General features: G+C 43.1%; 1 protein-coding gene across 8 annotated transcripts in view; it reads right to left on the bottom strand.

Moving 5' to 3' along the window:
* The window catches only part of MAP4K4 (mitogen-activated protein kinase kinase kinase kinase 4), a 162551-nt gene that overhangs the window by 85390 nt on the left and 60497 nt on the right, over positions 1–16664 (bottom strand). For all 8 annotated transcript variants that reach the window (XM_066313672.1, XM_066313673.1, XM_066313674.1 and 5 more), the window contains exon 3: positions 346–402. In XM_066313672.1, the coding sequence (XP_066169769.1) occupies positions 346–402 (57 nt within the window). The remainder of the gene's footprint in view (positions 1–345; positions 403–16664) is intronic.

Here is a 16664-nt window from a genome sequence, read left to right as displayed (position 1 = left end):
ACACTTCTTTTTTGGTAAAAGCAAGATGATACATTTCAGAGAAAGAAGTGGGAAGCATGCAATCTCAACTTTTTCCCCTCTTCTAAGAAATTTTCACAAAGAGAGTGCTACATGCACCCATATACCCTGGGACTGGACAATGCAATTTGCGAAGACCAAATGCCCCAGCACAGAGGCACACAGAAATCTCAGGCAGATGGACTGGAGAGGCCAGGTCCTGCAAGCAGAGAGCAAATATTCACAGGCAAGGACCATGCCTTTCAGCAGAAATATGAGGTAAGCCTTACATCATCTCATTATTAAATTTTACACGTTGCTAATAAAGCAGAAGGTTCCTCTACTCACCTCAGTAACATCCATGACCTTGATGGCAGCCAGCTGACCCGTTTTGACATGGCGACCCTGAGTAAGACAGAGAGAGAACAGTCAGCACCAGCATCTCACCCATCCCTTCAGCTTACACAAAGCAAAACCCTTGGACAAGAGTTCCAGCCACTAGGTTTTCCCCAGCAATGCTGGACTTTTCTGGTACTTCCTAGGAAATATTATAAACACTCTAGATGGCTAAAACAGCAACAACAATAACAAATTTAAAGTGTTCCTCTTCAAATTTGAGTACCATTTCCTTTTCTCCGCATTAAAATGATGATTATCAAGTACAAACTGGTTATATTCACAGCTTCTCTTCTGTGCACTTTAGCAAAGTTCATTGTCAGTAATGATAGTTTATTAACATGTCAGAATAAATTCCATGTGTTGCATATTTTATTTTTATGAACCAATGCCTAGTATCTAGGTGATGTATTACATGTTTTACTTGGTAAGCATGGTTAGCCCATGATTAGGGCTTAAGAACATTTCTCACTGGTTTGGTCTTCCCAAGTAAAAAATGTAAGGTTTCTGCAAGGGATGCGTCAGACCTGCAAGAGCTCTCTTTGCTTGTCTCACAATGGCTAGACAAGAACAAGATGTCATCTCCCTTCAGCTACACCACGGTACGGGTACAGTTTCTCAGTACAGCTGGAGCTGATTTAATAGATCCCAGCTCCTGCAGCAGGGAGCTCCTACCCTTCCTTCCTCTGCCTCCTTCCAGCCTCCTGTCACATATTTCTACCAGGAGCACTGAGCTCCTTCTGGCACTCATTGTATCATATGATAAGCTGATTGAGATCACTAAAACGGCAGAAAGCTAACACAGAAAAAGCAAACTGCGGGGTGGGGCAGGGGATTGCAGTCCAGGAAATTAAACTGGTTTGTTCTGCAGTGGAAACAGAGGCGGAGCCAGCAGGATGCAGATCACAGGGCTGGGAGGCAAGCAGCATGGCAGGCCCCTCCAGCCCTGGTGGGCTGTAACTCACCTCAGCTGACTTCTAACAAAAGCCTTTTTCTCTCACTTGTATGTTTACATGAGGTAGAGACATCAATTAGCTGTTGTGAACTTTTTTTCCCCAAACAGCCACTTAGAAACGGTCCTAATATTGGTGTTTTCCAGCTCTCCACTTAACACTCAGCAGTGTAACACTCAGCAGTCTATCCTAAGCCAGTCAAACAGCCAAGTCTCCCAATCACTTTCCCAGGCACCATCTCCAAAGGTTCTTATCTACATCAGTCAAGCTCTCTAGCAACTAGGTATGCCCATTAAATTTCTCCACTTTTATCGCAAATAATGATAAGAACTCAATACAACATTTAACTGAAGTCACAGTTCCTCTGTTTCTCTCCTCACCAATTTCCAAGTTTCCCAGGCAGAAACCTATATGATGGACATCAATAGTGTATTTTTTTGCCTGGACTAACATATTAATCTCTTTATAGGGTCTTTTGAGATTAGCACCCCAGACCACTAGTCTCTTTAGAGAAATCCTGACCCTTTCACACCTTATGATGCCCTCCATGAAGGTAATGGCAGGCATTGCTGGTGCATTCAAAAGGATGAAATGCAGAATTCACTGCCTCAGCTTTCTTCCACAACTCTTCTTGTGCTTCACTCTCCCCCTTACTAACCAATCCACGTGCTTTCTATAAATACATTACTGTGCTCAGGCTTTTGCTTGCTCTGTAAACTCACTTTACTGCAGGCATTTCTTTTTACAGCTTGGTCTCAAGCTGCTTTTGATTTTGAAACCAAGTTAGGGGTCTTAAGGTGTGCAGTAGCCAACACTGACCTCACCTTGACCTTACTACTTCTTGAACCAAAGTCTTTCAGCAAGCCCAGGAGATTTCCAACTCCAATTTCCCACCCTGGCCCTCTGCCTTATGACAAAAGCCTGTGATCTTCTCCTCAAGACTTACTATCCCACAAGGAAGGAGGGGGAAATGGCTTACATTGAGGTGGAAAAATACCTACTCCCACCTCTGCCCCCAATTTCCAAAGCTTTGTTGAAGGAACTTGAAAGTCCGAGGACATGGGAAGTACAGTTTTAGATACAAAAAGAATATGCTAAAGATAACGGAGAAACAAAGACATCTCTTGAGGAAAAAACCCTCACAACACTAAGGAGGTCTGAGGAGAGAAACTCCCTTAAAAAAAGCAGTGAAATACAGTTCCCCATTCACTCTGCAGCAAAGTGGAGGTGCTAAAATGGTGGCAGAACATACTCATGCAGAAAATGTGGCATGCAGAAGAGCAAAGTAGCATGATGCCATTTTCATGGAATTTTTGCTCTATTTGTCTTTTTAAATCTACTAACTACTAGTGGGCTTGCTATTTTCAGAGAGACACCTAAAATTTCCCAGTGCTCGACTTCACAGCTTTTCTGAAGTCAATGTTCTTGCCGGTAAGACTGGCCCACTCGGGATGACTAATGTGCACCAGCCCTACCATCCTTCCCCTGCAGCTTTACGGGATCCTGTTGGTGCCTCCAAGAGCGTCCCTATGAAAACTGGGGCCAGTTACAGCAGAACACAGCCACTGCTCATGTTTCACTTTGCTTCTTCTGGGAGGGGAAAAGCTTCTACATAACGCTCCTAAGGGACTGAAAGCAAGGGAACTGCAGAGTGTGGGAAGTGTGGTCTGCCCAGTATCCCAGACCAAATTTAAACCCTGGTCACTTCAGAATACTGTTTAAAATTACTCCGAATACCCTTTTTGTAATGTATGGAGCACTCAATCTAAAAATGTACAACATATGGGGAGGAGGAGGGACGGCCTGCATGACATTAATTTATATGAGGGAAGTAAAAAGACATTTTCAAGCCACACTCTTTTCATTAAAAATATTTTCAGAGGGCAGGAAAAAACAAACATCACAAACACAGCATATAAGCATGAGCAGTGTATTTGTTTGTTTGCTTATCTGCTTAACAGTTCTGTTCAAGAACAGACCTGTCAAACTATTAACATGCTGGTATAATTTTGCTTGCAGCATGAAATGGCTAAGCATTCCCATTTTGGAAACCAATCGTCAGATTTTCATAGCCAGCTTTTGCTTTGGAAAAATTTGTCTGTGTTAAAAAGAGTCATAAGAAAATTGCAACGTTGGAGAAAGAATGGTGAAGAAAGAACTGCAGAAATCATAGATGGCAGAAGCCCTCTGAACTCTATCTCCTGGGATGAAAATTCATTCAAATTCTGCTCACAGGGCACTTCACAAATGCAGGCTCCATCCAGACACCATATCTCAGCAACACCACTCCACTGGGATAACATTTTTCATGTAGAATGAGGCCTCTCTGCTTTAGTGCAGTGTGGACACACGGCCCCTCAGGGCATCCAGGGATCTCCATTCCCATGGCAAGGCAGAGGTTCTTGCAGCTCTGTCTCTCCAGGCAAATTGTCGGCAATTACCATCTGGACATCTGAAAAGCTCTGCAATATTACAAAATGCAACCCATGCTAACTGAAAACAGCAGTTTCTTGAAAAGATTGCTAGATGCCAAATATCAGAAGCGGAGGATCATAAGATACTGTCCCATAGCCAGAATGCTGTGTGGATATGAAACATACAATGAAGACAACAGCAACCTAGAAGCATCTTGCTAAGCATAAGGTGACTGTCTCCAGAGCCAATGGACTGAGGAAGCTGCAGAGGTTTCTTCAAATAGTGGCAACAACAGGTAGAAAAGGCTACATCATCCTGGGAGTGAGAGTTTGCCTCTTACTGGGTTTCAGCATGGGAACCACAAGAAAACATCAGCACTCTCAGCTCACCCCCATGGAAATGAGCCCACCAACACATTCACTTCATTTAGACCACATTAAGATTTTATTCATCAAAATTTCTGAACTACTTCTTGCTTCTTACACATTCTCCCCACTTTTCTCTCCCTCATTTCATGGTTCTATTCATATTAAAGCACTTAGTTTATCCTCCGAAGGAAGCAGCATAAGAATATTTTTAAGAGTGCTACTTGTACCACTGCATTTTTAAATGGCCTTGGGATGAGCAAGTAAATGGAACTGAGACTGCCAGCCTCAAATCTTGTCCCATTCCTTCTCATGCAGATGGCTGCAAGTTCATTTACATAGAGCTGTAGTTCTTCTCATCAACACAGCAATGCTGCAGCATTTAACTGGATCTTAAACTGAATCCACTACTTAAGCACATTCCTAGTCACGTCTGATAACAAATATGGTGTTTATTTCTCATCTCAGTGGGCTTTATGCATGTTAAAAAGCAGAGGGGACAAGGGGAATCCATGGTAGACTGCCAAGATCTGCAGAACATAATAAATTTCAAGCCTTCCCACACTCTCCAAGTCAGTTAATACACCTACTTCTTGCCTCTTTCTTCCTTTGCAGACATTATTACTGTAAAATTTTTAGTTTAGAAAGGTTCAAAGGCAAGTGGTGTCATGTGCTGTTTTTCATGGTGCTTTTTTTCTCTTGTGCCTTAAATGTTATCGCAGAACTATGCAAATGAAGTGCAAAAGAAATTCTATCAGCTAATCTACCTCTTCCCCCTCTCCCCAATTATCCAAGATATTTATGTCACAGTAATGTAATTCTCCTACTAACACAGTTTCAGACCTGCGTATTAAGGTGCCTCTGTGAGACTGTTCCCAGAAGCTCGCTCCCCAGATAAATGGCATGGACATAGCATATGGGGCAACATCACACATTAGGGAAGGAATGCACCATTTGTGACTCATGACTTGCAAGTTTGGATTACCCTCTGCACCCTACACAATTAAGTCTTTGGTAAATTTCTTCGAGCTCCCAGTATTCTATGCTGACAGTTGTAAAAAGAAGAGGGATTGATTTGGGAAAAAAACCCAAAACCTACTAATCCAATTTCAGTTGCCACAATACACATAGAAGCAGCAGACCAGGTTTAGACATGCCATCAAGTGAAAATTCACCACAGTACCACCTCTTAGAAGTGAGTGCTGTACAATGATCCCATGCCAAACTTAACTTTCCATTTCGCTTCTCATTCAGTTGACTCTTAACTCCTACCAGCCTGAGGCAACAGGCCATGAAGCAACACTCTGTTATTAGGTTGCACGCCCAAGTGCAATAAATGATAACTTATTATTCCAAGTCATGTTTACCATCAGCTCTTTTTGTCACTTGCCAGCATAGAAAGTTGTAGACCAACCAACTCTGCACTGTGAAAACTTGGGACTCTACATGGCATTTCTTTCTACTCCCTGAAAAGACCACATCTACCCTGTGAAAAGCAACTTAAGTAGTGCTTTGGAGGAAACAGAACTATTTTTGACAGGCAAAAAGAAGAATGGCACAAAGTGAAAACAATCTCCCCAGTCAAAACCCAAAACTTAAATATAAAGAGATCTTAACAAAAAGTCTACCTAACTGCATTTGTAGCCAAAATTATGCTGTTCCTACTGATACAGCATTCTGTAAGGTAAATAATCATAGGCTCCACCAATGGAGATGAATTTGTAAATAAAAAGGATAAACTTCATCTGGCATGAGAACTACTTCTAGAATAAAAATGAGGCGCCAAAAACTCAGTACAAAAACATGGAAAATCACTGCAGAAATACACAAGACATCGTCATTCTGTCAGATGATTTCTAAACCCAAACCAACCAGAGCTATCAAAGACTGTCACCATTTAAGTGAAAGACAGGACAGAGCTCTTGTGTTTTCCTTCTGTCTAACTCTTGACATCAAATGCCTGGAAAGCAAAACAGAAAACAACATACCCTCTATCCTGCTTTTGATATCCACAGGCTCACTAGCTGCCTATTGAAATAATAATGACAATTTACTCATGCACAGTACTGCATTCTGTGAAATAATGCACAGAAAGATACACAGTTATTATCGGTTTTGTTCTTCTGGGGACAGAGTGAAAAGATGTTTCCCACTAGGAAGAAAAAAGGAGAGATCTATTCACTGATTTTTTCACTTTGATTCCTAGTTCTGTGGTAGCTTTCCCACTGTGAAAGATGCTGGATATACATTATCAGAGGCATTTCCTTCTCCCAAACAGCTCATTGCCTAAATAGGAAGAAAAGAAAGGGGAGGGGGGAGAAAGGATGGTGGGAAAAGCATGGCAGAAAGCCACAGTCTAACTTTCCCAGGAAAACAACAGGTCAGTTGCAGAGCTCAGTTAGGAGGCATCTCTGCTGACTCCCAGCATGCTCCCCAACAGTGTGCACCCTTCAGAAGGAGATGTTTTGGTCTGATGGGAGAAGACAAAGAGAACTGCAAAGGCAGACAGTTCTCTTGACAATTCACCGGGAAAACAACACCAATTCCCCAAGGACCTTTGAAAGATTTGCCTGAGGCCTGATGTTCATGCTGGTTTCAGTTCACAGCCACAGAAACACTTCACCTGGCAATAGATTAAAAAAAGATAGCAAAAGAAGGGGATGCAGGGGAAGGGGGAGGGTAAGAGGAGTGCAGCTATGCAGTTTAAGACTATGGATGGTTCTTCGTCAACCACATCATGTCACCTGCAGTCCATTCAGCCAACTAGGATCCCTTCAGACTACACGTTTCCTGGCTCAAATGGCACAAAACATTCCCTTCCCAAGTGAAGGCTACAGATTTCCCTATTTCTCATTCCTCAAATACCGAGCAGCAAAGGCTGACGAACACTGACAGCAAGGCTACGATGCATTTTCACACAAGGCAGTAGAAAATTTTTTGGAAGATACACTGTGCTGAGTGTTGCCCCTCTGCCCTCAGTCATCAGCTGTGTGTTGGATCAAGCTTTGCTACTCTGTGGGTGACTGCCACACCTTCCTGCACCAGACTCGATGTTTCTTCTAAAGGGACACTTGAGCTAACTGGCTTGAGACCCCAGCCTGGCAGATACCCTCTTCAAGAGACATCCTTAAAGTCATCATCCCGTTCTTCCTGTCACCACCATGCTGTGTCCAGATTTAGTGACCTTTACTGAAACCACCATCACTCATTTTCCCTTATAATAGAGTCTGCACCCTCAGCTGTCCAAAAAGAGGACTTTATTAATCCTTGCACTTTTTATTCTGGTTTTAAACCTTCCTAGATTATTTGGTTAGCACACTACTGAAAGACACACCAAAACAAACAAACAAACCAACAAAAACCAAACCAAACCAAAAAAACCACCACACACACCAACCCAAACTAAAACAAAATAAAATTATTACATCAGAATAGGGGCATACCTCCCATGAGGACACAGTTGGCTTACTGCACATTTGGCTTCCTTTGGAAACATCAGCTAAAACCAACTGGTCCTCATTCAAACCAGTTCTTAACCCTACCTTAATGGCTCTACCAGTCACTAAATACACCCCTCCTAACACCGATTTGTCTCTATAGATGTCCTGCAATGATCTCTTTTAAATAGAACCATTTCTTTCTGGCAACTATAATTAAAAATGAGCCAGACAGAGGACATCAAGAAAAGAATTCAGATCAAAATCATAAAACATGTACTTGTAGATACAAAATTACATGGTCTGTTGATACAGACTGCTACTGATTTCTCATCTTACACCATGACAGGCACTTTGACCACAAAACACTTTCCACGGACTACTGGCCACTGCCTGAAGGAGCAGCTGGCCCAGTTTGGTGGCATGGCCATAACAAGTCCCCGCAGGAAGGGCTGTGTTACTCAGGTTGAAGGGAACCACCACAAGTGACCACAGCAAGCCCTGTGTGCCTGTCACACAGCATCACGACCATCCAGAGTCACTTCAGAGACATCACACACCACAAAAGGTGCCCACCTCAGACCAAGCACAGCCCAAACTGATCTACCAGGGTTCCCACATGAGTGGACGGGGCTTTAGAACAATGCAGGTGCCTCTGCAGCTGAGAGAGATGGCAGATAAAGGGCAGAGTCTCTCCATCCCTTCTGCAGAGCGACATCAAAATAAGCCTGGATGAAAAAAGCCTGGGGCTGCTTCTCTTTGTTTGACTGCTTTTTAAATGAATTCATATTGACATTTAATCATCACTCTGGATGAGCAGAGCTTTCCAACTGAAAGGAGCAAGTGACACCTTGTGACCAAGGCCCTCTGCATACCCAGGCAAGTCTGCACCCATTTACCTTTGCTCACCCTCACCACCAACTTGTAGAGAAACCACCTCAGTGCTGAGAACACGCCTCCAGAAAGAGGGGGTGAGATGTCCTCCACTAATTTAAGTATTTAGGCACTGCATACATGGAAGTGCCACAAAATACGTACTTTTCTTTGGGGGAAGAAAAAGTAATAATCAAACCCTAGTTAGTCCCTGCCCCTCCATGCACCACCACTGTTGCAAGCAGCCTGCATTCTTGTAGGGGACATTGTCAGAGGTCGTACACCATGACAGAAGGAAAAAATAAAGCCCCCACACACCCTACCAGCCTTGTTGCATTCCATCTACTGTCAAAAGAGACCTGCTGGGAGAAATGGGTGACAACCATCACCAGGCAGTGAGAGGTCAGTGTCCCTTCCTGGGCAGCATCCAGCAGTCACAGACAGCAAGTGTCCAGCTATGCTGCTTCAGGTCCTGGCTGCCTGAGGCACCATACTGAAATGTCCAGCAGCCTCCTGGAGAGCAGCAAGGAGGGGTAATAAGTGGAAATCAACTTTTTCTTTTATTTCAAGAATGCTAAATGGACAGGGCAATTGTTTTGAAAGGTACAAAACCTCATTGTAAATGCAAAATACATAGTGGGAAGGGGAAAGGGGAAACAATTGTCTTTGCTGCTTTTTATTTCACTTTTTGGTGTGTTTTTGGGGTTGCTACAGCACAGAGGAGCCCAACACACACTGCCTTGTACAGCTGCCCACATCAAGAGTCTCACCTTTGTCTAGCTGCATCACAAGATGCTAAATACACAACACGGAGAGGAGCTGCTAGCTTAATATTTATGAGGGGCAAGAGGAAGGGGAACTATTTCCACATATACCTTCCCAGCAGAACAATACAGCTGAGCAGAGCAAGGAAATCAAGCTATGTAATGAATGTTATTTCAACATGGTTGAAACAAGAGATTTCACATTGGCAGCCTTAAAAAAATTCCAGAACATTAGCATTAAAGAAGTTAATGAACTCTTAAAAGTAGATTTATTTATACACATATAGGTATATAGACATTAAAAATAAGTTCCAGTCCAACTATTAGTATTTCTCCAGTGCCACCCGACACAACAAAAAGGGCTGGAATTGCATGGTTTTGAGCTTTGCAACTTCTCCTTCGGAAGGGAGACACTCCATCAGGAGTTGTGGGTCCCTTCCAGCTCAGGATATTCTATTCTTCAATCCTCTTTCCTTTAGCCATTACAAACACCATCAGTGCCAATTTCAGTTAATCACACCTCCTTGCCACTATGCACTAGGAAGCCAGAATTTGCCAGGCAGAAACTGCTGAAACTGAAATACATGTTGTAGACCACAAAGTACGCTGCAGGAGGACTACAGTAAGAAGCATTCTTGAAAAGAATAGTGATCATGCCGTATACTGTAACCTCACACATAAGAACAAAATCAGAAATATTTTACCAAGTTGCTTGCAAGGAACATTTAGCCTAAAGTTGAATGTGTTTTAATTAAACAAAGACTCACACCAGGAGACTATTTCCAGCATTTTTATCTTCTAATAACCTGCCCAGTTACATCTGTGATGCGAAAGGGGGAAAACAATCCAAACCACCTTGTCCTTGAGGAATTGGCTGGTGGCCAGCGAGTGATCTGTAAACAGCTTCGTGTACACACAACTATTTTCAAATAATCAGGCAGTATTTTCAGACCTCAGACTATTTCGGCTTTGTCAGCAAGAGTTTTAACTCAGAAATTCAAGCCTGTACTAATACCCCTTTCTATACCAGAGTCAGTAAAAACAACTCCCCAATCTCAGCAATTACAGAGCCATTTATTTATTTATTTAGCAAAAGAAGGACCAAAATAAATGCCATTTCCTCTCTGTTGCTACCTGAGTAGTATATAAGTTGCATTCCCAAAGCCTGTGGCCAACATGTTTATTATGTGAAAGGGCCAGACGACAGAAAAGCCATTATGCAACACATTCAGCTCATAGGTTAATCTACGGAAAAGAACAGCATTAAGGAAATGGAGGCTGTGTGTACTCCAATAATGACTTTTTACCAAGTACTCAAGAACACACCAAGTGCCTCACAAAAACTAGTCAAAACATGTTCACCACTCCTCAATAACACACTACAGGCTTTCACAGACCAAGCTGTGGCAAACAAAAAGGGAAAGAAATTCCTTAGGGGAACTTGCAAAGCAAGGCTGCAGTACTGCTGCCACTGCAGCTGGTCCTTACCTGCCTTGCTGTGAACTCAGGGTACAAACGAAACACAGATTAAGCAAAAGTTATTTTGATGCAAAAGGCTTTGTTAGGTTTCTTTCTACAGGAAGAGTCAGCAGATCAATACCTGGCTCTGAGCCTGGTGTCCCCAGCAGAATTTTGGGGGTTTTGGTCATTCATTAGTCTACATAACAGCAGACCTGCTGGCAATAGACAAGGTAGACCTGTCTCAAAGGGAGAAAAGGATCTCTGGACAGCAGTTAACAGGGCTGGCTCATGCTACCTTGGTAGCGTGCTACCAAAGTCCTTCAGTTTGCTGTCTTAGTGAAGGCTGGAGATGGAGATTCATACGACAGCAAAATGGGTTACTGGAATGGCTTACTGGTGTTTTGGAAACCACAAAAGTCCCTGAGAACAGTCACGCAAAAATCAAGGCTTTTTCCCTGAAAAGGTGGCAGAATCAACAGACCAACTGAAGCACATCTACATTACGCACACAGCACGCACAACAAACAGGAGGAACTAGAAGTTGTAGCACAGCAGGAAAACCATTACAGAGTTGCCATCACAGAAACACAGTGTCATAACTCACACAAGTAGAGAGCTGCAATGGATGGCCATAAACTGTTCAGAAGAGACAGGCAAGGAAGGAGAGGCGGTGGGGTAGCCCTGTGTGTTAAGGGAGTGTTTTGACTGCCTAGAGTTTAACGATGGCGATGACAGGGTGGAGTGTTTATGGATAAGAATCAGAGGGAAGACCCAGGCAGATATCCTGGTAGGAGCCTGTTATAGACCACCCAACTAGGATGAAGAGGCAGATAAAATATTCTACAAGCAGCTGGAAGTCATCTTGTTATCACTGGGCCTTATTCTCATCGGGAACTTGAACTTACCAGACGTCTGCTGGAAATACAACACAGCAGAGAGGAAATAGTCCGGGTGGGTCTGGGAGAGTGGAAGACTGAAACTTCCTGATGCAGCTGGTCAAAGGTAGACAGCTAGGGAAGCTGCCCTGTTAGGACTGCTCTTCCTGAAGAGAGAAGAACTCGTGGGTGACATGATGGTTGGAGGACTCTTGACCAAAGCAATCATAAAATGGTAAAGAGTTTTCGGTTCTTAAATGAGTAAGCGGGAGGGCAGCAGAACTGCCACTTTGGCCTGTCTGGGAAACTGGTCGACAAACTCCATTGCAAGGTAGCCCTGAGGGGTCAAAGGGGTCCAGAAAAGTTGGACATTCTACAAGAAGGAAATCTTAAAAGCACAGGAGCAGCTCATTCCCATGTGATGAAAGACAAGCTGGCAAGGAAAAGGGCCAGCCTGGCTGAATAAAGCACTTTGGGTGGAACTTAGAGAAAAAAGAAGAGTTTATGACCTTTGGAAAAAGGGGCAGGAAACACAAGAATGTGCCAAGAGAGGCCAACAGCACCCTGGCCTGTATCAGCGACAGAGTGGTGCACACTTCAAATCCTGTGTTCCATTCTGGGCCCCTCACCTACAAGAACAACATTGAAGTGCTGGAGTGTGCCCAGAGAAGGGCAAAAGAGCTGGTCTGGAGCACAGGTCCCATGAGTAGTAGCTGAGGGAGGTGGGGGTGTTTGGCCTGGGGAAAAAAGCTCAGGGGAGACCTTACTGCTCTCTATAACCACCTGAAAAGAGGCTGTAGTAAGGTGCAAGCCAGTCCCTTCTCCTAAGCAAACAAGTGACAGAACCAAAGGGAATGGACTCCAGTTGTGCCAAGGGAGGTTTAAACTGGATAGTAAGGATAATTTCATCACAGAAAGAGTGGTTAGGCATTGGAACAGGATGCCCAGGGGAAGTGGTGGAGTCACCATCTGTGGAGGTATTTAAAAGACAAGCAGATGTGGCACTTCGGGATCTAATTTAGTGGTGGTTTTGGCAGTGCTTTGTTAATGGTTGGACTTGATCTTAAATGAATTTTTCAACCTAAACAATTCTGTGATTCTAGGGTTTTAGTCCCCAACACACACACCCCTTCTGTTGCTGTAGGTTGGATGTACACGGAAGACATTTTTAGTACTTCTAGTAACAATTGCACTTTGGGAAAAATAAAAATCCCTTTTCTCATGACACCAACAGCACACACAAAACTATTATTAAGCTCATGATCCGACATCAGCCATTCCTGCAAACCACAAGTCACTACTCTGGACCACAACTGCCATTAGATGTAATATAAAAATTGCTAGTAAGAAAGGCCAAGCTTTTGGCTGTAAATCATTCAGTAAACTGAAACAAATAAGACAACTTACAATTGCCCCAGACTGCAAAACAGGAGCAATGACCAAAATTCAGCTGAGAAGCATGACTCATACATTTTGTAGCCAGGCAGTTTAGCCCAGCATCACTATCCAAGAAACCTCTGTAATACTGCACCACTTCCCAGGTAGCAAAGGGAAAGGAAGGACACTCCACCCACATGGGCAACAAAATTGTCCCTCTGGCCCTGCAAACATCTTGGCAGCCACACTCACATAAACAGGAGAAGCAGCAGGGACACGTCTTCTGAGGGCCAGGGCACAACATAAAGGAAGCAGACAGTGGACCAGCCCTGCTGATGACTACAGCATGCTGATCATCTATGGGCCCATCACTTCATCTCCCCTAAATACAGAACTGGGAACCTATCAACAGTTCTGATGGAAAGTCTCAGCCCCCTGCAAACAAAAAAGTATTTCTCCAGCAATCGTTCAGCCCTGATTCAGGAGTGCCTACACACCCAAAGTTTCCATCCTCAGCTGGGTGGTTTCCAAAGAGGCAGTCATGAAAGATCCCTGTATCTGCCAATACACTGGTGTCTCCAAGAGCCCATGCAGCTGACTGTGAAGGATGCACCCAGACACATCTGGATTGCAGAACAGCTGGAGCCAGCACACTGTCTCCCACCACATGGCTCTTAGCAAAATAACCAGTCATCTCAGCTACTGCAGCTCAGAGACTAGGGGAACAGCCTGGAAACCTCCAGTAAGTTTTTGGTTAGAAGTCACAAGTGAAAATACTGCTTAATCCCAGTCAGAATTTAAACCTTAAAAAATTTTAATCCTTAAAACACAGATATACATAATGCCAAAGCTGTAGCCAAACTTAATCTTTTACCATTCGTTCCACCACTTCCAACCTTACAAAAAGGATTGAAGAGGGGGTATTGGAAATAATTTTTTTTTTAAGAGTAGAAGCCTCACACTTGTTTTAAGGTTTATGTTCAGTAACTTTCCTAGGACATATGGAAACCTACCTACAAAGTTTGAGCAACACTGCCTGAAAAGCTACCCACCATTTAAACAAATCACCACTTGAATCTGGAAAACAGTCGTGTTAATCACAATCAGGTACTCCGACCAAACACTGCAGCCATGACCTAATTACATTATGTGGTATGGTAGTGCAGAACAGCAGTTCCTAGAATTAAGCAATCTTCCAATTAAGTCTCATGCACTGAAAACAAAATTAAATCAGCTGTGATGCTGCCCTACTACTTCTACTCCCTTCTCCCATTAGGGAAAGAAAACAGTCTTTACCACCAGTCTGAATGTTGTATCACCAGCAGGACTGGATTTCCAAGATGCTGGGGAGGGGTCTACCCACCCCAGATGTGCCTGTCCCAAATTATATCACTGTGAGGACAGCCAAAACAAAGTAATTATTTTTAAAATTGCAATAAAACTGGATTTACAAAATCCAATGCTTTTAAAGTTCACCTTATAAATTTACAGCCACTTGTTTAATTACTGAAAGAGCATTACAGTTCATTATAGTCATGTGTCTGCACTGAAAACATGAAGTTGGAATGCTGGAATAGATTGCTCAATTATACAGTGCACAGCCATTGCAACTGCTGTCAAAGTAGAATTCAGAACAAGTCCAAGTGCTCGTTTTGCAAAACACAAGCACAAACAATAGTTAACACTTAAAGCAATTTCACTGTATCATGGATCACCAGGCAAACCACATGCAAGACAAAATTTAGCCAAAAGTGCTGTCAGTTATGGACACACACCTGGACAGATGCATTTTTATGCCAAGTGTGGGGCAGTCCCATCAAACACGCAGACCAAGGGCTGACTACATTACCACGCTCTAAATATGAGCATCAATGACCACTTCACCACCCACATCACCTACTCTGAGTGAGAAGACCCTGATAAAAGTCAGAATCCCACCCCACCCACCAGCCCAGTAGGTGAGGTTGCTTTACCACACAGGGAAACTACCGACATTCAGGAACTACAGGGCACAAAGCAAAAGAGTGCTGGATGCAGCCAGCAAAGCACAGCCCTGGGAGACCCATCTCTGGCAAGGCTGTTAAACTCTGACTGGAACGCTGCTCCACGTCACTGAAGGTGAAAAAACACACAGAGTCATACATGTACATGGCAAAACACATTTACCATCATCACTCACCTCTGCCTGACTTTGTCTGTGGCAGGGAGGCAGGCTGCCACAACCAGCTCTTTTCAAGCCAGGGGCTTTCTTACCCTCCCAAGGGCACCTATGAGGCACCCACTGCAGATACACACAATCAGAAAGAGGGCAGTCAGGTCCCCATAGGTACATAGGTCTGTCCCCAAAGGTCTTATTCTACCTAGATCAGGGCCTGAGAGGCTGTTTTAGTAAAAAAAAAAAAAAACAGGGATCTTGTGCTCTTTCTCATCATCTAGCTACAGCACATCCCAAACTGAGATGCCTGGAAAGAAAATAAACAAAACAAAGCTCAAAGCTGCCAATGAATTTCCATCTGAAACATTAAGAAAACCCCCAAAGCTTAACTGGATGTTACTCTGGGCTTGAGTTTAAATAAACATGAGAATTCAAAGCTGGAAGCATTTAAGATGCCCATATGGCAGAAAGAAGGGAAGGAGCTTGTACTTTCCACCAGCAGAAAGGTAGAAGGACTTCCTTTTCTGATTTTTGCCACAAACCCTAAGTGCAACCAAGAAGGAGGCAAAGCTAAGAGATCAGAGACAGAATCATCCAAGATCCAAAGAATTAAAACTGAGGAGCTGTAACACCCAAATATCTGCAAGAAACATAGAGCAAGGGTACCTCCATGTGAAACCAAATGGCTGGGACGAAGAAAGTAAACAGATACAAGTTACTGGCACAGACCAGCACTCCATTTAAGAAAAAAACAGAAAGTTCTTGGGTTTACTTTAATGTATTTTAAAGACTCTGCTTTTTATTTTCATTTTTACTCTCACTTCAGTAGCTTATAATAAACTTAAAAACTATCTTCTATACACACTTAAAAATGATAATGCTCGGTTTCCATTTAGCCTGTTCATTAGTTCAAGAATTTCAAGAGACACGATTCCAGAGCAAAATGAAAAAACCAGAAGAAACCAAACATTTCTCCACAATGTGATTAAGTCCGTAGCTAGGAGAGGTTTAATCTACCTAATTATACTGTTTGCCACTTGCATTTATAGCTGGCATTGAAATCAGTGGGTGAAATTCAACAAGAGGTGGCAAACAAGAAAAGACAAGAAGTCTAGTTGACGGCTGCATTAAATCTTCAAGAACCATCCTTAGCTACAGTACAAGCAACTGAAAATTAAAAGACCAACTAGCAAATTTGAAGTTGATCACTCCAGCCTTCCAGTCTTAATTTTCACGTTCATTGCAGGCAGAAATTCATTTGTTTTACGTTTATGATTCCTGTGAATGTGTCACACACTCAGGAAAAAGTACACCCTTACTAATGACAAATTTTAGCTCTCAGGATAGAAATCATTCAATGCACAGGGAAGCCTGTGCCAACACCTTCCAAGCAAACAAACTAGAGAGATACACGACATGCTTAAATGAAGTCTGATTCCTTCAAGGAAATTCTTTTTAAAATGTAGTCTTTGGACTGTTTTTCTCCAGGCTGCCCTATGGAAGAGACCTGAGAGAAAGAGCAAGTCAAAAACAGCAGAGAGGACAGACTAGCCCCAGGGAGGAACCAAGATGGAGGTCTGCAAGTCTGGCTTGGCA

This window comes from Sylvia atricapilla, chromosome 2, assembly GCF_009819655.1.
Source record: "Sylvia atricapilla isolate bSylAtr1 chromosome 2, bSylAtr1.pri, whole genome shotgun sequence".
Lineage (NCBI taxonomy): Eukaryota > Metazoa > Chordata > Aves > Passeriformes > Sylviidae > Sylvia > Sylvia atricapilla.
Note: the sequence above shows the minus strand (reverse complement) of the source record. Positions and strands in the feature narration are given on the sequence as shown.